The sequence below is a fragment of the Propithecus coquereli genome, unplaced genomic scaffold (genome assembly GCF_000956105.1).
Source record: "Propithecus coquereli isolate 6110/MARCELLA unplaced genomic scaffold, Pcoq_1.0 Scaffold391, whole genome shotgun sequence".
Classification (NCBI taxonomy): domain Eukaryota; kingdom Metazoa; phylum Chordata; class Mammalia; order Primates; family Indriidae; genus Propithecus; species Propithecus coquereli.
This window is the reverse complement of record NW_012149630.1, coordinates 205,670-229,996: the sequence shown is the minus strand read 5'-3', so window position 1 is coordinate 229,996 and position 24,327 is coordinate 205,670. Positions and strand designations below refer to the sequence as shown.

The 24,327-nt window shown below is 38.0% G+C and overlaps 1 protein-coding gene across 1 annotated transcript in view; it reads right to left on the bottom strand.

The window, feature by feature from the left end:
* Positions 1-24,321, bottom strand: part of RYBP (RING1 and YY1 binding protein) — an 87,409-nt gene extending 63,088 nt beyond the window's left edge. Inside the window, exons 1-2 of the mRNA XM_012652645.1 lie at positions 24,175-24,321; positions 23,303-23,428 (exon numbers count right to left, since the gene is read on the bottom strand). Coding sequence (XP_012508099.1) covers positions 23,303-23,428; positions 24,175-24,206 — 158 coding nt within the window. The 5' untranslated portion in view covers positions 24,207-24,321. The remainder of the gene's footprint in view (positions 1-23,302; positions 23,429-24,174) is intronic.
* Positions 24,322-24,327: the final 6 nt, after the last annotated feature.

Sequence of the window (24,327 nt, the reverse complement as noted above, 5' to 3'; positions counted from 1 at the left end):
GCATGAGCCACCGCGCCCAGCCCAAATATTTTTAATTAAATAATTCAACATGGATTATCACCACCATGAGAATACATCATGACAAAGTAGGATGCATTCCAGGAAGGCCAAATTGGCTTAAAATTCCAAAAATCAACTAATGTAATCCAGCATTACATGGAAAACTATGACTCCCTTAAAAGCCATTTGACAAAATCCAACTTCTGGCCAGGTGTAGAAGTCTCTTTAGTAGAAGTCTCCACTAAAAAATTCTTTTTTAGAATTTAGCTGGGTGTGGTGGTGCATACCTACAGTCCTAGCTAGTCAGGAGGTTGAGGTGGGAGGATAACTTGAGCCCAGGCATTCGAGGTTGCAGTGAGCTGCAATTAAGCCACTGCACTCCAACCTGAGTGACAGAGCAAGACCCTGTCTCCAAAATAAATAAAAAGTCCAACTTCTATTCGTTAATAACAAACTCTCAGCAAACTAAAACAGAAAGGAACTCCCTAAACCTATTTAAAGGTTTAGTTACAGCTAACATCATACTTAATGGCAGAAGACTGAATTCTGTATACCTCTAAAATCAGGATTAATACAAGGATGTTCGCTCTCAGAATTTCCATTCAACACTGTAATGAAGGTTTTAGCCAGAATAGGCAACTGAAAGAAATAAAAGGCATCCAAACTGGAAAGAAGTAAACTGTCTTAATTCACAATTCTCCATAGATAAAATAATCTATGGAGAAAATTCTATGCGATCTACGGAAAAACCTACTAAAACTAATAGGTAAGTTTAGCAAAGCTACAGCATACAAAATATATTTTAAAAAATTACATTTCTATAAATTAGCCAGAAATTGAAATTTATCAGTAACATTCACATAGCATCAATAATATGAAATACTTAGTGATAAATCTGACAAATGATGATATACAAGGCCTGTAAACTGAAAACCACAAAACATTGCTGGGAGAGAGCCTAAATATAGAAGTATTCATGTTTATGGACTGGGATACTGAAATGCAGTGTTTTGGACTGTCAGTTTTTCCCCAAATTATCTACAGATTAAATGCATTACAATAAAAATCCCAACATGACTTTTACGTAGAAATTGACAAGCTGATTCTAAAATTTTTATGGTGATGGAAAGGACATAGAATAGCCAAAATAACTTTTGTTTAAATACAGGGTCTTGCTCTGTCACCCACAATGGAGACAGAACCACAGCTCACTACAACCTCCAACTCCCAGGTTCAAGCAATCCTCCTGGCTCAGCCTCCCAATGGATTAGGACTACAGGTGTGTGCCACCACACGCAGCTCATGTTTTATTTTTTGTAGAAACAAGGGCTCCTTATGTTGTCCAGGCTGGTCTCAAACTACTGGCCTCATGCCATCCTTCCACCTTGGCCTCCCAAAGTTCTGGGATTACAGGCATGAGCCACGAGGCTCAGCCCAAAATAACTTAAAAAGAACAAAGCTGGAGGTCTTACACCCCCTGATTTCAATACTTATTATAAAACTACATTGATTAACACCATAGTACTGGTGTAAAGAAAAACAAAAAGATAAATGGAACCAAATAGGCAGTCCAGAAATAGACCTACACATATATAGTCCATTGATTTTCATTAAAGATATCAAGATACCAAGGCAATTCAATCAGGAAAGGATAATGTTTTCAATAAATGGTACCGAAACAAGTGGACAGCCACATGTTAAAATAAAAAAAGAACTTACCCTACTCTTACAAATTTGTATTCAATTACCACCTCAAAATGGATCAAAGTCCTAAGAACTGAAACCATAAAACTTCTAAAAGCAAAGCTGCAGAAATCTTAGCGTTAAGTTTGGCAAAAAATTTTTAAATATGACACAAAAAAAGCTATAAAAGTAATAAATTAAACATCAAAATTAGTAAGTCTGCTCTTCAAAAGACACCTTTTTTTTTTTTCTGAGACAGGGTCTCACTCTGTCACCTGGGCTGGAGTGCAGTGGCATCATCATAGCTCACTGCAACCTCAAATTCCTGGGCTCAAGCGATCCTCCTGCCTCAGTCTCCTGAGTAGCTGGGACTACAGGCGCATGCCGCTGTACCTGGCTAATTTTTCTATATTTTGTAGAGATGGGGTCTCACTATATTGCCCAGGCTGGTCTCAAGCTCCTAGCCTCAAGCAATCCTCCCAACTCAGCCTCCCAAAGTGCTAGGATTATAGGCATGAGCCACCTTGCCTGCCAAAAGACCCTTTTTTTGAAACAGGGTCTCCCTGGGTTGCCCAGGCTGGTCTCCAACTTCTAGGCTCCAGCAATCCTCCCACCTTAGCCTTTCTATTAGCTGCACCACCATGCCTTGCTGACACTCAGATAAACAACTCTCACAATTTAGTAATGTCAAATGACCAAATTTAAAGAGGAGTAAACAATATGAACAGACACTTGAAAAAACATACAGATGGCAAAAAAGCACGTAAAAACATGCTCAACATTATTAGTTATTAGGGAGACACAAGTTAAAACCACAATGAGATACAACCAGATACCCACTAGTAGCCTAAAACTAAAAAGACTGACCATATCAAGGACGACTCTGTAACTTTCATCCAGTGCTGGTAGGAATTTAACACAATGCAAACACTTTGAGAAACAGCTTGACAGATTCCTAAAAAGTTAAAATACCCAGCAATTCCACTCCTAGGTATTTACTCCAGAGAAGTGAAAGCATATGTCCACGCAAAGACTTGTTCAGGAATGTACACAGCAGCTTTATGTGAAAGAACCAGAAACTGGAAACAACTCAAATGTCCATCAACAGCTGAATGGATAGATTGCAGATTATTCATGCAATGGAATATTATCCAGCAATAATAAGGAATAAGCACAGATGAATCTCAAAATAAGCATGCTGATTGAAATAAGCCAGACCAAAAAAAGAATGCATACTGTATCAGTACATTTACATAAAACTCAAGAACATGTAAACTAATTTATAGCAACAAAGAGCAGATCAGTGGCTGCCTGGGGACAAAAAGGGGCAGGAAGGAGGAATTACCCGGGGACAAGAGAAAACTTTTAGGGGTAACAGATGTGATCAGTATCATCATTGTGGTAGTTTCCCAGGTTATTTTTTAAATGTGAAGTTTCTTATATGCCAATTATATGCTAATAAAGCTGAAAAAAATTAAAGATGGAAAATGTTGTGCTTTTTCTGACTGCAATATAATATTATACTTTTTCGTTTTTCTTAAATAATACAGAGACTAAGTACTACAGAAATTATACATTAGCCCAGAAAATTTACTTTAGACAAGTTAAACTATTATCTTTTAAAAGCAGGAGATAAAATCTAGTTATTTAGTACTATTTGATGATGTATTTGAAATGCTAAAAAATAAATCATATTTTTGTACATCAAAGTATTTTCCCACTAGAGCTTAAATATTTTCAAAATGCTCTACGCTCTATCTTCATTCCTGAATAATTTTAATTAGCAATAGGTTCTAACATTTTAGCCATAAATTTTGTATCAATAGCCTCATTACCATTCCACACACAAAAAAACCACACCCCCTAAATTATAAAAAGCATTTCCTCAAAAACAATCCAATACCACCGCGGTTTCACCAAGGCACAAAGTGGTTTTTGTGATGACTGGAAGAGATCATCAACATAGCCTGTTTACACTGAAATACAGCTTCATGTATTTTGGGGTTACTATGCTATTTCCCATAATCCCAACACTAGAGTGTTCCTACTCTTCTTATCTTCACACCAATATCTGGTCCAAAAGCTTTTCTATCTAGCATAAGAAAAGATATGAAAGGAAAGAAACACAGAAAGCCTGAGTCTCCTGAAAAGTCAACTATCTAGTTAGTTCTTTTTTTTCCCCTCTCTCCCAGAAATAAGGTCTCCTTCTGTCGCCAGGCTGGAGTGCAGTGGCGCAATCATAGCTCACTGCAGCCTCGAACTCCTGAGTTCAAGCAATTTGCTCCCACCTCAGCCTCCCAAGTAACTAGGACTACAGACGCAAGCCACCATGTCCAGCTACTTTTTTTATTCTTTGTAGAGATGGGGTCTCACTATGTTGCCAAGGCTGGCCTGGAATTCCTGACCTCAAGCGTCCCTCCCACCTCATTCTCCCAAAGTGCTGGGATTACAGGCGTAAGCCACCAGTTAGTTCTTTGTTTCATGTCACATGAAAGTTTCTGTGGGCAGGATTCAGGGTGAGGTGTGATTTTTCACAGCTTTTGAGCCTCTGAGTCTTGAAAGGCCAGAGTAAGGAAATAAACCAACTTTTTTTGCCGAAGCCTTTTTTTTCTTAATTCTAGGGTTTGGGTTGGGGGTAAAGGGAAGGAATGATGAAAAGGTTAAAGTTAATGATTAAACTGAATTTTGAACTTAGATGCTGAAATTCCAAATCATATATGACAATTGGAAATTGGCTGATAACTGTTCCGCATCCAACACACTTATGGTGCTTTCTGTCCAACAAGCCTTGCTTCCTGATGCTAAACACAACATTCGACAAGAATTACAAATGTGTTTACTCGCATACAATAAAAAGTATTTCACAATTTAATGCAAGTATTCTGCTAACCTAAAGGTCAAATTATATCTTCAAACACAGAACTATACAAAAATTTTGATTTATCTACACACTACAGATACTCTGACTCTAAAGAATAATCCATCAGTCCAAAAGCCTGTTCTTTAAAGGAAAAAATACATAAACAAGAACACCACATACTATATTTTTCTTTCTTAAAAATGAAATCTACAACCTAGATAGGTTTACTTAATTATATGGAGGTAAAAGAGTGTTAAAATGGAAAACTGAGTAGCAGACACCACTTTTTACACTCAAAGTTATAAGAGAAGTTCAGCTCCTATCTCTTAAGTCTGATTCATTAACACTAGGATTAGAAAATTTAAAATAACAAGAGAACAACACAAAAATACCCAAAACATGTTTATCATTATGTTGGCACAGTTTTTCCACTGTACAAACTATTACTATGAAGTTAAAGAATAAAAATTATTGTAAATTTGAATTTCACCTTATAGACAAGATAGTTGAACAAGTAAAGAATTACAAATAAAAACCTCATTCCTAAAGCATTATTTCATATAACTATATAGCCTGGATAAATAATAGAGAATAGGAATAATCAGGACCTACCTACTTGATAAGATCATTGTCCAGAACAAAAACAAACTTCCAGTGATAGCCTAAACTAAAAAGTACAGTTTAAAAGATCATATTGGTCACCAAGAAAAACAAAGCATTATCTTTATACTTGTATTCTCTGAGAATGTTATGAGGGTAATAAAATTAATTCTGAAAATACATCTTTCAAAACCACAAGAGAATCAAAATGATGCATACAGTTACCATTAGTTGATTTAACTACTGGGATTAAGTCTAAAGTTAAACTATTAATAGCAAAAATTCCCCCATCCAGGGATCAATCTGGTCACTGTGAACTAAATTTACTCACTTCTGTACAGGACATATACTCTTTGTAAATACTTTTTTAAAAATAGGCATTAAGATTACAGAAGTTTCTATGTAACATATATGGAGAAATCAACCTTCTCAATAGTGCAGCATTAGTCTCTGCTTTCATTGATTATTTATTGTGAAAGTTTGTGCTCCAAAAATTAAGTGATTAATATCTAATTAATTTAAAATGTAACAAGCCCTCTTTTTTATCATAACATTCCAATTCATTAGGAGAAATGTCTTCTCTCATGTATCTTATTATTAGGTCAAAGAGTTCTGAAAATACTAATAAACAATTCAGAGGCTTCATTTATAAATCAATAACTACTAAAAGGGAAAGATCTAGGACTTCACTTCTGAAAAAGAATAGAGAAAATTCCAGTATTTAAGTTATTAATCAGTTCAAAAACATTCTCTGCCCACCTCTTCGGAATCCTTTATTAAGAGAATTAAAACCATTCTGAGTCCTATTCAGCTGCAAAATCAGAAGAATAAAGACTTCATGATCTTGTCAATTTTAAGCCACCTCTTCCTCTTTAACCCGCATTCTGAATCTAGACCACTCTAGTTGCTCAGTGTCTAAAACCTTCAGCCAGCAAGCACAGAGCAGGAGAATTTCAGGAAGGCATTCTTTAGGAGCCTTCCTGAGAGGGATCACTTTTTTTGTTTTTTAAACACACACTGCTTCAAAAGAATCCCATTTTGCAATCAATTGTTGTAATAGCGGTTGGCAGAAAGGCAGGTATGAACTTGACAGAGAGACAGATAATCAAGGGAACCATCTTCAGAGTAACAACAGAGACTATGCACAGTAAAATTAGAAACTAGAGTGAGGAAAGAAACTACTGGGCAGTATTTCCAAAGCATTTACCAAGTGTTTTTCTTTTTCTTAAATAAAGTACCCATTTGCAGAGAGGGTTAACCAATATAATAACACAATTATTTTAAAAAGAAAACATTTTAAAGAAGAGATCAGAAGAATGGATTGCACTCTAAAAGGTGCATTTGAGAGTACAAGAGTAGCACAGTAAGACCCTTCCTGTGTCCCTAGATTCAACAATAGGTCAAAGTCTCTGCCTCTGAGGGCTTCAAATGTAAATTTGGGGCAACAAGTATAAAGAAGAAATCTCAGTACAAAATGATTGTGTGCTATGATAGAAATATAGCACAAAGTGCTTCAATGATCACAGAAGAACCAGCATCAAGGTAGGTTTCCAAAAAAAGTGAACATGAGCTGGGTCTTGAAGCAAAGGTGGTGTTTACAAGGTAGCAGTAAGAGATAAGACTCTTCAGGCAGTTCTAGAAGTACATGTGGCAGGCAGCATAGTGGCCTAGAAGAACATGTTCAGGGGAGTACTAAATAGTCGGACCAGAAGGCACATGCTAAGAAGGGCAAAATCGCCTTACGCAACAAGGCAGCACCAAAGGTTTTTAACACATTAACTGCCATGTGCGTTGTATTTAACTCACACTAGTTTTGAGCCCAGAGCAAAACGCAGCATATGTAACTCACACGTCTCTCCACCTTGGGACCTGCAGGAACTATTTTTCAAGTTGCATATAACTCACATGCAGAAAACAATAAAAATAACAAATTTTCCATTAAATTAGAAAGGACTGTTTTGTTTTCGAAGTTTTATTCTATTTCATATTAAAACACCATGGTCCCAAGGAAAAAAAATTTTTTTCTAGTGTGGCAGTCAGAGTGTTAAACAGAAGCTACATGATCTCTGTGTTTTCTAGAGATATCTCTAAGCCGCACAAGAGACTAGACTTCACAGACCAGTGTCAAGGCTACTGTAATGATACAGGTCTGAGTGACAGAGGCTTACAATTAAGTTCATACTGAAATAAAAAATGAAATAATGAAGAAGGATCTCAGGAATACTGGAGAAATAAAATCAGGAACTTGCTATCTGACTGAATGCTGAGTGTCTAATGTCTACAGACTACACAGCTGTGTAGATGGTCAGGCCATCATCAGAGAAAAAGACTAAACAGAACAAGCAATTCTGTGAAGCTGGCAAAGATCAAGTCACATGCACCTCTGCTAATGTAAGTTGGGTTAGGACTGTAAACTCCAAACCTCATTTCCTTATTTGTAAAATGAAGATATGCCTTTATATACATCATAGCCTTGTAAGGATTAAATGAGGCGATCCATGAAATGGGCTTACCATAGTGCCTGCTATATGTGAAATGCCCTTTAAACGTCAGCCTTTATCAGCATTATTACTGGGTAGGGTGCAAGATTACTGATGAAGCTTTTGATAAGCTGCGTCCCGCTGTTCTTCCTGTTCCCTAATGAACCAAGCTCCTTCGCTTCAGGGTCTGCATTACACTGGTAACACCTAGTACACTCAATAAACCTGTTGATGTTCAATAAATGCTAAGCAGAAAAACATCCAATGTACACCTGGTTCTACTAGAATCAAGCTTTGCCTTGAGGCATGATTCAGTATTCACTATTTCAGTAATAAAAATAGTTTTTTAAAAAAAAGATGTATCAGTGTCATTCTTTTAATTAAATAATATAACAAAGGTCTAAGTAAGAATAGCCCTAGGGCTATAGTGCACCTGTTTATACTTAAAAAAAAACAAAACAACTAGTCTTTCACACCAGGTGTTCTGTCCTGAAGCCCTAATCTTAGAGATCCTGAAAAGGAAAGTGATTGAATCTAGTTTTTGGTCAGCCTGTATTGAGTTTAATTTCTTTTCTTTCTTTTTTTGAGACAGTCTCACTCAGTTGCCCTGGGTAGAGCGCCGTGGCATCAGCCTAGCTCACAGCAACCTCAAACTCCTGGGCTCAAGCGATCCTCCTGCCTCAGCCTCCCGAGTAGCTGGGACTACAGGTACATGTGCCACGACACCCATCTAATTTTTCTACTTTTAGCAGAGACGGGGTCTCACTCTCCCTCAGGCTGGTCTCAAACTCTTGAGCTCAAGAGACCCTCCCGCCTTAGTCTCCCAGAGTGCTAGGATTACAGGTGTGAGCCATTGCGCCCGGCTAAGTTTAATTTCTTAGAATGCGAAAATCAGGGACAAGGATTTATTAACCCGTAAGTGAAGGATTTCAAAATAAAAACATTAACTGTAAGTTAAATAGGAGAACTGGGCCGGGCGCGGTGGCTCACGCCTGTAATCCTAGCTCTCTGGGAGGCCGAGGCGGGCGGATTGTTCGAGCTCAGGAGTTCGAAACCAGCCTGAGCAAGAGCGAGACCCCGTCTCTACTAAAATTAGAAAGAAATTAATTGGACAACTAAAAATATAAAGAAAAAATTAGCCAGGCATGGTGGCACATACCTGTACTACTCAGCCTCTGGGAGGCTGAGGCAGGAGGATCGCTTGAGCCCAGGAGTTTGAGGTTGCTGTGAGCTAGGATGACGCCACGGCACTCTAGTCTGGGCAACACAGTGAGACTCTGTCTCAAAAAACAAAAAAAAATAGGAGAACTGTTCAGCTACATACCAACTAAACACTACCAAAAATTTTTAGCATATAAAGCTTTCCTACTCAGAGATCCCAAAATGTATGAGTATACATCATGGGGGTGGAGAGTACATTACAAATTATTTTCTCTACATATAGTTTAGACAAGTAATTTGGCATTGTGGTTTTTAAGAGTCATATTATGAATTCCCAAAAATATCACAGTATTTTAGAACTAGAAGAGATATAGAAATCATCTAGCTGTGTGAATTTCAGGGAATTTTAAATTTTAACTTCAATTCACAATTTTAAATCCCAACACAGCATACATATCTGTACCTATATAAAGTTACATCTTATAATTAAAGCTTTTATTCACAACATCACTGCAGTAGCAAAAACTGTACAGTGAAACTTTTAAGAACTGAGGTCCCTCCTTCCTTCTTTGAAATATGATTACACTGTAGATTTCACCCCAAAAGTCTATCAGAATAGCCATATTCCACAATTTGCACAACGCCACCTCAATTTAAAGACAAAAAAACTAATGCAGAATTTCATGTTGCTAAGATTTAATGAGATCATAAATGATCATATAGGATTTGAATGGGTTCTTTGTATAAGATTTACAGTCCTCCATATTTGAAACTCGGACTTAGGGGGGGAGGGGAGCGGGCAAGGGCAACATACGTAAGCTAAACATCTGTACCCCCATAATATGCTGAAATAAAAAAAAAAAAAAAGATTTACAGTCCTCAATGTAACCCGAAGGAAAAAAATCTGAAAAGAAAACCAAGGGGCAAAGAATACTCTACCTCCCTCCCTCCCTGCCAATTTCCACTCCCATCCTGAACACCAATATATAATTCCCTTCTTACAAATATGTTTCAGTGGTGCACACCAGAAGTACTCGTCAAGATGAGCTGACAGTTTACTGTAATACATTCGGTCCCACAGTACCCAAGAACAAACTGGATGTCCTGTGATTTCCTCAATAGTATAACTGGAGAAGGAACCAGAAATAAAGCCAGCAATGCATACAGTGAAAGCAAACTCTGCATGTTAAAACAGAGTCTGAACATCTAATGATATATGCTCCATCTGACTCCACCTAGGTAACAAGAGTCTTCCACTGCACCACTGCCTTGGGAGAGTCAATCATTCACAAACTCACTGCCTCTCACCAGTGATTTTAATGGTGGCATGCAATGTTTTTTCCAAGAATTGTGTAATTTTCTGAACAAGTCGAGCGACGAACAGAACTTCAAAGAGTCTGATTTTAAGGCAGTCAGCATATATTGCATATTCTCAGCTCATTTTCATAGTATATTTATCCAAGAGACAGGATGAGAAACACTCAACTTCACAAAAGAAACACAACAAGCAAAATAAATCACCTTAGGTTTATGTTAACTTTTTATATTACAGGTGATCTGAATAGGCTAATAATCTCAGGATAATTCTAAGCAAGGTAACTACTCAGTTGGCAATATAGTACTGTCCTCCTCTATAAATGGTCCTGGAAGAGGGTGATGTGCTCTCCTTTGAGATGATAAAGGATGAAGGGAAAGAATCAAAAGAATGGAGTTAAAACACTTCAGCAGCATATTAATTTGTCCATTTAATTAAATCATCTTTCTTCTATTTTACCGACTGGGTATGCAAGCAAGAAAGTTACTTCTGTGAGCCTCAGCTTCTTCAACTGTGAAAGCTGGAATAACAACTATCTCTCAGGATTGTTTTGAGTATCATATTGAGAAAAAAGACATAAAACTGGCATGCAAAAATGTCAAGTACTATGCAAATATATAGTATTTGAGGATATCATCTTAAGACTTAAGTCCAAATGTTCAAGTGCCTGGTGCGATATTTTGCACATGAGTGCTCAAATATTTGTCCATTCAGTCAGTCATATTTAAAAGTTAGGGCCCCAAACTTTAATTCTAGAAAATGTGGATTATTTCATGTACTGCTTATGTATTTATTCACTACTAACATTAAGAAATAAGTCATACTTTTAGAATGACTAGTCATTCCGTCCACTATGCAATATAACATATTGTTTAGAGTATGTGTTCTGTGCCAAGTCCTGTGCTGACTATGCTACCTACATTTGCTCATTTAATCCTTATGATACCCCATGGAGAAGTTATCCATCTTATAAATTAAAAACTAAAGCCCAGGTTCAAGTAACATGACCAACGTCACAAGGTTAGCAAATGGCAGAGCTGGTGTTACTCAAATCTGACACCAAAGCTCTGGCTCTCAACAATTCCTCCTCCTCTCCAATGTGGTAGCCACTAGCCACATATGGCTACTGACAACTTGAAATGTAACTAACCTGAATTGAGCTTTGCTGTAAGTTCTAAAATGTACATCAGATTTTGAAGATTTAGTATGAAAAAAACTATGTAAAATAATCTCGCTGTAATTTTATACGGGTTATGTGTTGAAATAATATCTTGAATATAACTGGTTAAAGTAACACATTATTAAAATTAATTTCACCTGCTTATTTTACTTTCTTCCTGTGGCTACTAGAAAATTTAAAATTACGCGTGGCTTGCAATATATTTATTTTGGACAGCACTGATTTAGAGCATCATACAGGATTATCTTATAATACAACTAGCACAAAATTTTAAATTTACGAATACAATATGTTTCAGAGAATACACTCAGATACTTTCCTATCTTAATAGATGCTTTCAATATTAAGTTAGTGAAACCACTAAAAACAAAATTTTTAAATCCCATAATGTAAAAAGTTTCACTTATTCAAATTTTAATATTCCAAATTTGATAATTTTCTATAAATTCTCTATTACGAAAATTGCATTTTTCCAACTACAAAAGTTGATACAGAGCACTCACCCACATACACACTACAGATATTACAGAAAAGCACAAAAAAGAAATCTATCATCTCAATCAGAGTTAAGGTTCTGATCAGTCATTCTGTCCAGGTATGTACATCAGATTGAACTGCATGAAATATTAAAGTAGGTTCTCATGCAGTTTACCATTTTGTAACTTGTTTTTTTCTAATTGATTTATTACAAACATTTTCCTTTAATTCTCACATACGTTCTTTCTACACATTTTAACTTATTTTAAAATAATTAGATTCACAGGAAGTTGCAAAAATAGTCCACAGGGGATCCAGGTAATCTTCACTCAGTTTTCCCCCAATCTGTGTCTTCCTGATTACAGTAGTATGTCAAAACCAGGAAAGTGACATGGGTACATGCGTGTGTGTATATAGGGCTACGCCATTTTTACAGGTGTAGATTCACGTAATTACCACCACAATCAAGATACAGATCTACTTCATCACCACAAAGATGTCCCTCTTGCTACCCCTTTATAGTCATACCCATTTCCCCCCACCCCTACTCCACCAGCCCCAACCCCTGGCAACCACTAATCTGTTGCCTATCTCTATAATTTTGTCATTTCAAAAATGTATGAGACACTTTAAGATTGGCTTTTTTTACTCAGCATAATGCCCTGTATCAACAGTTTGTTCTTTTTTATTGCTGAATTCCACAGTATGGATGTACCATTCACCTACTAAAGGGCATGCAGGTTGTTTCTAGTTTTTAGCTATTACAAACAAAACTGTGAGCAGGTTTTTTGTGAACATAAGTTTTTGTTTCTCTGGGATAAATGCCCAGGAGTGCTATATTGCTAGGTCATATGGTAAGTGTATGTTTCATTTTATAAGGAACTGCCAAACTGTTTTCCAGAGTGGAATGTACCATTTTACATTCTCACCCACAATTTGTGGCAGATCTCAAAACATTTTTAACAGCTGTGTAATATTTCATCATGGCTATTAGATAATTTTTAGCTGATCCCTATTTAGGTAATTTTCAATTTTTTGTTATAGTGATGACATTAATTAGTATACTTAACACAGGAATTCTGTGCAGGTCACACAAATTCCTAGAAGTTATATTGTTGAGTCACAGAGTACAAATATTTTAAAGGCATTTGATACCAACTGCCACACAGACATGAAGTGAATTTAAATACTCACCAAGGGTCTATGAGAATGCTCATTGTCACAGTCTCACTAAAATTATCATTTCTTTAAACTTTAAAATTTGATTTGCCAAAAAATTTTACCTTATTTTGTATTTCTTGGAATAATGGAAAGCTTATACATTTCTCACGTTTACTGACTTAGTTTGTACTTCTTTTATGAATTATTTGTGTTTCTTTGCAAGCTTTTTACTAGAATATTGGCTTACTCATTATAAGACCTGGTCTAACATATGGTACAAAGAAACAAGACTTTAAAAAAAACCATATCTGAAATCCAACCCAAATGTTGGTAATGCAAGATAATAGCTAATTTTAGAATGTAAAAAAGATACAAGTTTAGTTGATATGGTCCCCCATTTATAAATATTCCCATACTTTGCAAAACATATTCATTAGGTAAGGCCAAATCTAGACTAAAAAAATGGTTCCTAGAATGCTGATCCTTTAGTTCTCTTAAGTTCACTTTGAAATGCTAACAACTAATTTTTCCGTAACATTAAAAATCTTCAACTTCACTAGGAAGCCTGCTGGCTTCTCTCTAGGAGAATTTAAGGTTATCCAAACCAGTAGTTCTCAAAGTGTGCAACCTAGACTAGCAGCATCAACAACACCTGGAAACTTGTCACAAATGCAAATTCTCAGGCCCTATAACATAACTACTTAATTGACAAACCTTCCAGGTGATTTTGATGCTTGCTAAAGTTTGGGAACCATCACACTAAACACATTTAGAATAAAAACATTAAATCTGGTTCCCTGGTATATATAATTGTTCTTTAACGGAGAACTTGTACTAAGTTAATTATGCTATAGATATTAAGAATTCAGTGTTTTGATTCTTCCCAAAATGAAAACAATCGTGAAGGAAAACCAGATTTCAGCTTTATTTTCTACAAATAGGAACCCTAAAACCATGAAATGTTCCAAACCTTCTCCTTTAAAAGAAGAATCCAAAATGAATCATATCAACCAACAGGCCAAAACACATGCCTTGGAAATTAGAGACTCAATTTGTTTCATATCACACATAGCCCAATTTTCCCACTCCCACATGGAAACACCACCTACATCATTTTGAAAATTCAATGAAATAGCATTATTAAAGCATAGTACCTGAAAACTGTAGTTACTCAAATATTTGTGGTCCAATGAATAAATTGCTTAACAAATAACAATAATTCTGGATGGCAGGATTATGGATAACCCTTGTTTATGTTTTTCTGTTTTGTTTCCAAACTTTAGTAAGTATGCATTACCTTCATAACTAAAGAACAAAGAATCAGTGACCAAATGCAACTATAAAAGAAAACCTACCAAATATCAGTATCTTTAAATTTTACTCATCTTCACTAATATTTTCTTTACCCACACAAAAAAATTATAAATAATTTACAAAGTGCTGAAGTGATAAAAGATAAATTAAATATAGCTCCTAACTTAAAGGAAAGCCTTACAGTCCAAAATTAGAAATGACCAGATCATGAGTATTAACCCAGTAACAAAGTTGGTGTACTAAAAACTATGGTAGCTATTTTTTATCCACATCTCTCTTTTCTGTCCCATCTCCCTTTTCAAGTAATAGACCCTAACAGATGAGTTAGGCTGGACTGATCACAGTATCCCAACCTCTAGACAACAAAGAATGATCTAGAGCTTGAGCAAGTGACAGGAGTACTCATTGTTGCAGTTCTTCCTTTGATTCCCTTAGTTCGAATGGCATTCTTCTCTCATTGGCTACGTTGTGCCAGTAAATTTTGTGTTATTTTTTGGCTTAAGGTAGCTTGAGTTGGAGTCCAATTTATTGAAACCTTGACTATTCTTATAGCACTTACGTTATGAAGCAGCATTTAGTTTTGTAAAAGAACTAAGAGAACAATTAATAAACCTCAGAAGCTACACATGAAATTCGATCTGTTCTTAGAAAGCAGTTACCAGGTTTGTTTTCTCCCTATGACTAACCACCACACATTGTATGTGTTACAACCTAATATGCTGATGAAACTGGCATCCTACATCATCCTCAATTTCTTGTCCCTCCCAAAAGCTATCCAAGTTTCATCTTAAACTGTACTGCTAACGATCTTAAACTGTAGAGAAAAATACTGTGAACAAGTTTTAAATACGATGCTTTTTTTTACATATCCCTTACACTAGTTTCTTTTCACAACCACGGGATTATTTAAACAGATTTTCTAAATTGGCAGAGGGACAAAAGAATAATATCTAATCTTACTTAAAAATAAAATTTTCACCTGTTTACCCTTGTGACTTCAACTATTCATGATTTATGAGTAACACAGTAGTCTATCTGCATTGCCTTTACTGAGAGTTCATTTTTGGCACCATAGTCTGTGTCAATCACTGCATGGAACTGAAAATACAGTTCAATAAATGAATGAAGTGAATGAGTCAAGACTGCAACTTAGCAGAAGTAATTAACCTAAATTACTCAGCAGAATAGTGTACTCGATGTACTATCAAGTATACAAGGTGCAACTATCATGTCTGTTAGTTAACATGGGCAGACCAATGGACAGCATAACATTTCCAACACTCAAAATCTTTTGTAACCATTTTAAAACTGCCTTAGGTCCCAGTTTACAAACACACAAATCTAGTTCCTTATCACATCTCATTTTTGATTCCTCAAAATGGGTTTTGTACCACATGATTGATGATCTGCTTTATTACCAGACTTTCCAATATGACTTCTGGCTACTGAACTCACCAAATGGGCAACCAAAAAGAATACAGAATTCTCATAGTTATTTAGGTAAGTGTGCCAAAGCTCTGAAGAACAAAACCACTCCGGAAGAATGCATTCATTGCCTACAGCCCTAAAGGCTGCAGAGTTCTGTGTTTAACTTCTAGCACTTGTTTGGGGAAAAAAACCAGTACTACTACTTTTAGGGGCACACTTCATAAAGACAACTTTCCCCTTGGCGGGGCGCAATGGCTCACGCCTGTAATCCTAGCACACTCTGGGAGGCCAAGGCCAGAGGATTGCTCGAGGTCAGGAGCATTTTAGAAAAAAACACAGAGGAAAAGCATGTGAAGCTACGAACATCAGACATCATGGTCACTCAGAAAACACCAAGCAGTTTGGTACAAAACACACACATGCAGTGGCACGCTGCTTCCAGCAACTCTAAAGACACAGTAAAGGACCAAATGACAAGCTCCTTGTGAAATTCAGGATATAGATTTTATCCTAAAAGCAGGGAGAACCAGGAGATAATTTTAAGCAGGAATGGGACATGATCTATTTGGCATTTTAGAAAACACTCTGATGTATGAATTCAGCTTTTCAACCTGTGAGATTTGAACTGCCTTTAAGCTGTCCACAAGCGGAGATGCCCAGGAAGCTGCTGGATTTGTTTGTCCTACATACGAATGCATGGGGGAAGTGACAGGTGGGTAATAGTTATCTGAGAATCACCAGCCTCTGGGGAGAAGTGGAAAGGTGTGGGTGACACCATCTTAAGAAAGGGAACAGTTAAAGAGGGTAGAGGGGACCAAGACCTAATGAAATAACTTGTATCAACCAGTACAACAAATCCTACATCTGAGAATCTTAAAGGCCCAGAGTTTAAATCCCAATTCAGTGAGTCCTTCTCTGATGAGGCCCCAGAGGATGACTGCCTCTAACCTCCTCTAAAAAGAACTTAGGGTCTCAACCATTTAGTCACATTCATTTCACACCTACCATGATGCTCGTACCACTGGGTGCTTTACATAACTGACTATCTTCTCATGCTCATTTCAGCAAGTTTGTAAAACATTCCTCGAAAGCAGGAATTTTCCATTTATTCAACCAATGCCTTGAAACAGAAATCACTGATGAACAATACTACTGAGGAAAGGCAAAAGTTGACTCCTTCTACATCCTCCAAAAAGTTTCACACACCACATTTCATTTCTTTCACATGTGTGGACTCATGCTGCTGCCCAGAAGAGACAGCTGTTCAAGTATGTAGGTAGTAAATACACAGTGAAGTCCTCTAGAATGTGTAAGGAAGGGTCTGCATGCAAAGAGTTAAGCTATAAGATATTCTTAGGACAAAACAGCACTGGTAAAATAAACCAGGACTTGCCCCCACCTTGGTTGATTTTTACAAACGTAACAGTAAGTGAAAGAAGGTAGATTCAGAAGTGTACATACTGTATCCACTCATATAAAGTTCAAAAACAAGCAACCTAATCTCTAGTGTTATAAGTCAGGATGCGGGTGGACGGAGTGTACATGGAGCTTCTGGTAGTATCTTTAAGAATCTGATTAAGCCAGGTGCAGTGGCTCACACCTGCAATCCCAACACTTTGGGAGGCTGAGGCAGGAGTATCACTTGAGCCCAGGAGTTTGATGTTGCAGTAAGCTGTGATTATCATGCCACTGAATTCCAGCCTGGGCGACAAGCAAGACCCCAACTCTAAAAAATAAATAAAAAACAAAAAAGAATCTGATTAAGAATCAGGTGCTGGTTACAAAGGTGTGCTCACTTTGCAAAAGTTCATCACTTAGGATTTGCGCACTTCTCTGTATGTATGCTACAGTTCAAAAACGTTTAAATCAACAGGCAAAAAAGGAGGGTGTAAGCACTACAGGGAGTATAAAGGAAGATACCACAAAGAGAAAAAGCACTAGTGATGGGCCAAAAAAGAAAATGAGAGCCGGAAAGACATTAGAGACCTACTATTAAACTACTAATGAACTAAATTAGTTCTGATGACTATTTCGGTGAACTACAGCTTCGTAAGGAAATTTTTCTTAACCTTGGAATTTCTTCAGCACCTACTGAAGTACACAATAAATGTATGCCACATTAATAAATCATATGTAAGTGAATCCATTCATAGCCTCCCACCCTAATAGGACTAACAGACTACACTGGTAAGTTAGCTGGCCTTCGTTAAGTCTACAACATACGACTAAGAAAAGTTTAGTAGCCTTGCGCAAAAGCTCCAACTGTAAAAACTATCCCCATCAAATGAGCTAGATGCCATTTTTCTGTAAATCTGAGAAAAGAACTATACCCTGGCTCCAAAGAAAGCAGCCTTACTGTTTCCTAAACATTGTCCATAAAGCAGTCACTCCACCCAATTCTTATCACTCTAGTAGTTCCTTATCCTGCTTTAATTTCGTTGTAGCACTTGACACTAGCTAAAATTACCTTATTTTCCTATTTACTTGTTTATGTTCTCTTCCTCTCCATAGTATTTTAAGCTCAAGAAGAACAGGAACCTTGTCTGTCTTTATACCACTGTACACCCGGAGCCCAGAAGGCTGTGTGCTCAATAAAAACTTGTCAAATGACCACAACCACCCAGTTAATTTACTTTAAGGTTACCAAGTACACATAAGAGTAAGTCAGTACCAATAAATCAGTAATTCCAATGCAATAGCAAATACAAAATAATTTATTATTCCATTCCTGGATAACAGTGATCTTCAAAACTGTACCAGCTTTTGTACCAGCTCTGAGGTTGAAAGATCTGACGAAGTTTGATGATTTGGAAAACAGAGGCAAATTTTTTATGTATTTTTTTCTTTTTAGAGACGGAGTCTTGCTCTGTTGCCCAGGCTGGAGTGCGGTGGCGTTCACCATTGCTCACTGCACTCTTGAACTCCTGGGCTCAAGTGATCCTCCTGTCTCAGCCTCCGAAGTAGTTAGGACTACAGTCGCACATGCAGCCATATCTGGTAATTTTTTAAATTTTTTTGTAGAGATGAAGTCTTGCTACATTGTCCAGGCAGGTCTCAAACTTCTGACCTCAAGCAACATTCCTGCCTCGAGTCTCCCAAAGTGTTAGGATTACAGGCGTGAGCCACCATACCCAGCCTTTTGGATGTATTTTAAGGAGAATTTTTATGAAAGACAAACACTACAACAAAGCCAATGTGACCTAAGAAGCAAAAACTATGGATTACCAGGAAACACAGATAAGACACTTGGCTCTGCTCCACTGTAGGTACCTTCTCTTCTTTCTAGAAGTTTTCCTATTTAAAAAGCATCAAAGAATGATACCCTTTTGAAGATTCCAGCCAAAATCATAACTATGTTGACTTTTTCCATAAAACTTTAAAAGTACTTCATGACTATTCAAGAGATTTTGAGTTGTTAGGGTCTCAGAATTTAAGGGGGTGTGGTGGGAGTCCAAAGTTATAAACACAAAGAATTGGAGAGTTCCCAAACAAGGGAAACATTTCACACACCAAGCAGCTGCTTCTTCAACCCTTCCAATTACATATGCTGAATATCAACTTTTTAAAAAACTAGTTATTTCTACACAATCTTATTATACATCTAAAGTAATTTTCTCACTTCGACTTGTCTATAAAAGCTCTAAAACCAGTACACTTTTCAGGGCGCAGCATTCAAATAGACAGGGATATGAAACAATTTCAATTCAACATACCTATAAATCCTGGCCCTAAAGACTAGGAAAGTTCTAAATCTATGGTAATTAATGAAAGCAAACATTTGCCAATTTTTCAAGTGAATGTGATTTAAGCAGTAGCTGAAAGTAAAAATGCAGCACTACTATCAAAGAAACACTAATCAACAAGAATATGCAGCAACATCCTGGCAACTTTGATTTTACAATAACACTTCGTTCAGAGAAATAAAACCACAAAATAAAATTAATTTATCACCAAGTTTAGGAAGTTACTCTGCCCAACACTTGAGAACTTCGACATAACAAAAATAGGTAAATTCGCGCATTGGCAGATTTTTTTCCTTCTTTTAAAAGCTGGTATCCTCTTTCCTGAGACTGGCAAAGCAGGATGGGAAATAATGCTTTAGCTATCACTTAGGAAAGGGATAGTGTTTCTTTCCCACCCACCTGCCACCTTACACACACACTCTAACACACACTCTTATTTTCTACCTTGAAAGCCTCAGAGTCCATCAGTAGTATGATGAGGAAGCAGCCTTCCCAGCTGCCCATGACTCTGTCATGCTCTACTATTATAGACTTAAAAAAGGATACCACACAATGTTCATGAGGAAACCATTTGACATAATGGGAATGTTCTAAAACTGGGTTGTAGTAATGGTTGCACAACTCTTTAAAATGACTAAAAATCGCTGAATTGCACACTTACAACAGGGGAATTGTGTAATAATACACAAATTATAACTCAATAAAACTTTAAGAAAAATAGCCAGCAAGGTATAAAAAGCAGGAGAGTATAGTTAGGAAAAGAAGTGTATCAAAGAAGCAAAAAGACTCAACACATAATTGATAAGACATCTAAAATACAGATCTCTACTGGCCCCTGCACCTCCAAATAGCCTATTAAGTGCCTCCTCTTTCTTCCCTTAACATATGCCTCAGGACACATGATCTTCCTTTCATTCTGTTCCATGCTGCTCCAAAAAGAAAAAAAGATCTCATTCTTCATCACCTCCACAATTCCACCTGCAGAATTAAAAATATCTGGCAACAGTAGTGAAAGGCTGACAGGTGGTTTTGTAGAAATCAATTCTCCTTGTCCAAAACAAATGGGGGGGGGGAGCATCCCTCTAATTGATTCCCCAGGCCACGCTGCTCTGACTTCCCATAGCACTTTATTTATAATGCTCGTGGAGCCTTTGTAACTTGGGTTATGGTCATTCAAGCACATGTCCTATCAACCTTTAACACTCCTACCTCCCTTCCCTCTCCCCAATACCTTCAGCAGTATCTGTCACATCCTAGGAATTTAATAAATGTTGTTTAGATGAATAGTAGTATTTTCCCAATCAAACTGAGTATCAATTTTATCCTCAAAAGGTGAATACAGTTCTCTATTCCACTGGACTACCTCTAATTTGAACCCAGATTTCCTTGGTTGACTAGTAGATGATGGTTACAAGAATGATCAAAAACTCCAAAATAATCAATGGCTAAATAAGGTTGTTAAAATACAAAACAGCTCAAAGCAATAAAACTCAATTTCTGTGCCGGGCAACAAATTATTATAAAAATCCCAAGTTTTGGCTTATTACCCAGCATCCAAACCCAACATGTTTTCTACCGCCATCGATATACCAAGTGTGATTAATACTATACAAAACAGAAAAGGTCAAGTTCGTATCAAACCCTTGAGGTACAAAAAAACCACAAGAAAAAGGCCCAAGAAAAAATTATAGCAGTAACCAGTATCACAGAGAAATAAACCAACTGTTAATACACAGTGTAGAACAGTATGGAAACCTGTCAAATTCAATTCTCCACATGCGATCTGTTCATAATATAGGAAAGCCAAAGTATTATTTGCATTCCACTTAATGGTGACTTCTGAATAGGTCTAAAAGACCAAAACATTGATAATAACCAAAATAAATTTCAGCTAGCTAAGAGCATCAGGAATTGATAGAGTTTAAGTCTTCAGACCTCTGAAATCTGTGTTCAAATCCTACTCAATGTGCAAACACAGTCACAGCTTTTAGAAGGAAAAAAACAGAAAAAAGAAAGAAATCCTACTCAATGACAGACATCAAAAAATTACAGAAGACCCTTAAACAAAGTAGGTGAGTTTCCTGTTCCTACATAGACTCTAAAATATTTTAATTACTAATAATATATTTTTAAAAACTGAATTTCACTGACATCATTTGTAGCTCTGAAAAAAACTTCATATATTTTGTTTTTAAAGTCAAAACCTTCTACATGCTTCCAAAAAACTGATGAGTCAGATTTTTCAAAATACATGTAAAAACTGAAATGCACTTCATTATGAGATAATTATTCCCAGCAATAAATCAAACCTAAACTTTTGAATTTGGTTTAAGTTTCTCTTCACCAGTAAGGTTCTCGAGTTCTTAGGAGTTTCCTAGTCACTTACTTGAACATCATCTACGGTAACACTCAAAGCAAAACCACAATAAAGAGGTTTGGCCTCTGAGGGATTCTACATGTAAAAAACATTACTCATAAATAATATACAGTCACTATTGCTTTAAGTAACAAATACATTTCTAAACTTCTATGCCATTTGATGGAATTCCCTATTTTAGACAGCAAAACAAAATCTACAAAACCACCGATGCATGTTTTTTACTTTAAATCTACTCCATGATAATGAATTCTTATAAAACAACTTATGGGGAAATATTTTTAGTTGCTGAGTATTTTTATTCAAAGGTCTCATTATTTAAAGAGTTAATGGAATTCGCAGAACCAGTAATTGGGCCAATTAATTCTAGAGTTATATTCTTTTAGGTTGCCCAATATCCTATTTAATACCACGTATAAACAAACCAATGAAACCCTAACAGGACACATTCATTTAATCAAAGAACAGTATCCAAGTGGAACTGTGGAGTACTACTACACAGTCATATTGGAACGCCACCAATTCAAAGACAAGTACCTGATGAAATGAGAATTTTGGCAATCAGCTTTAAGTCCTAAAGGATCCACCAAAAACTCACTTATTCTGTTTCACTTTCACACATCCCAATGCCTGTTCATTAAATGACACCAAGAACAGTTTAACTTCAAACTCTTAACACCACTGAAACCAATTCCAGACAAAAGTTAAAAGACGACCGAACGACTGCAAAATCAGTCTTTGTATTTTATCCAAGTATATCTAAATGTTAAATCCAAAGTAGTTTAACTCGTTTTGATACCGCATGCAATTTACTACCTTCATTTAAATGAAGAGAAATTCTTTCCACATTCTCTTCATCATAATAAAGCTTTAAACACAAACTTCAATATAGTCACTCTATTCATTTCACCATTTTGCAAAACTGTCCTCCATCACCACTCTGCATAAGCTAATCAAAAAAAAAAAAAAAGAAAAAAACCCTGACAGCTCAGCCTGCCAAAAAAATGCACTTTCTTTATCAAATCCCAACATTTACTTTCTTCGAGTGCAAGAAAATAACAGACATTTGCAACTCAAGACAGGAAAAGCATAACCAGCCTTATTGTACCACCACCACCACTAAATTTCTCAGAGAAGAGAGAACTCAGGACAGGCAAATTAAAACCATTCTATAAATGGCAAAAAATACAAAGGTCTGTCCTACAATCCATAGTAATAGCACTGCTTCCCCTCTTTCTAAGCCAATACCAGTAAGCCAATGGATAAAAGTGTCAAATAAACCCAGTGTGTTTGAAACAAGACGAAAACCTGGAAAAATTCCCTCCCATAAATCATTTAGTGAACACGAGGCTTTGTACCCAACACGAAATACACACAACCCAAAAAACACACAACCCACCCCAAATGCAGAACGAGCTGTAATCAACAAGTTGGAAAGAGGGCAGAAAGTATGGCTCACTACCCTCTCCTCCACCTTTAAATAAAAAGTCCTTTAACAAAAGGTAACACAGATCTTCAAGTACCTGGTGGAGGTGCCTTTCCTCACATCGCAGATGCTACACTTAAAGGCTTCAGCACTGTTTCTGAAGGTGCAGACGCTACAATCCCAAAAACCTTCGTCTGCGGCAGGTTTCGCTTGTCTTTTTGGCCTTTGGAGGAGTAGGGAGTGGGGAAAAGGAGAGGGGAGAGACAGGGAACAGGAAAAAGGGGGAAAGGGAGAGCAAAACACAGACGCTGGTGAGCCGTCGTAATTTCACAGGAATCCAGCGCTGGAAACTTCGCTCGGGCGACCACCCACCCACCCTTTTCGGGGACTGGAACAGGGAGTGGAAAAGGGAACCAGGCGCCCCCACCGGCACCCTGCACACCCCGGGCTCGGGCCGGATTGCCTCGCACACCCGGCGGCGGCGGCGGCGCCCCGGGAAGGGCCGCGGCGAGCGCAGGAAGCGGGCGGACTTGTGGACTTGAGCGTGGGGCTGGGGGGGGCCGGGAGGGAGCCGCGGGCCGGATCTGGAGGGGGCGCGCAGGGGCAGCCCGAGGCCGGCGGCGGGGAGTGGGACGGCTCCTTCCCTCACCCCTCCCATGCTCGCGCCCTCCCTCCCTCCCCACCTGGTTAAATCTCCCTTTGTCTGGGAGGAGTGGCGGCGGCGGCGGCGGAGGGCGGCTGAGGAGGAGCCGCCATGGCTGCGGCGCGCACGGCCGCCGGCCCCGAGCGGGAGCGACACCGCCTCCCGCCGCCACCGCCCGCCGCCGCCGCCGCCTCCCCCCCGCCTCCGGATCTCCATCTTAGCAGCGCCTCCCCCCGCCCCGGGTGGCTCCAGGGCCTAGTCGTCGCCGGCCCCCGCCCGCCCCCAGCTCTCCCGCCCCTTCCGCCCCCTCGGCTCGGAGCAGGTACCTGGTCGGGCTCTTCTTGTCGCCCATGGTCATGGATGGGCTGTACCCCCGCCCCCCCCAAGCCGAAACTGGCGCCGCTCGGAGGAGAAACGCCGTCCGGGGAGTCGTCGCGGACCGGCCCCCCTCCCTCCCCCGCGCCCGCCCGCCCGCCCTC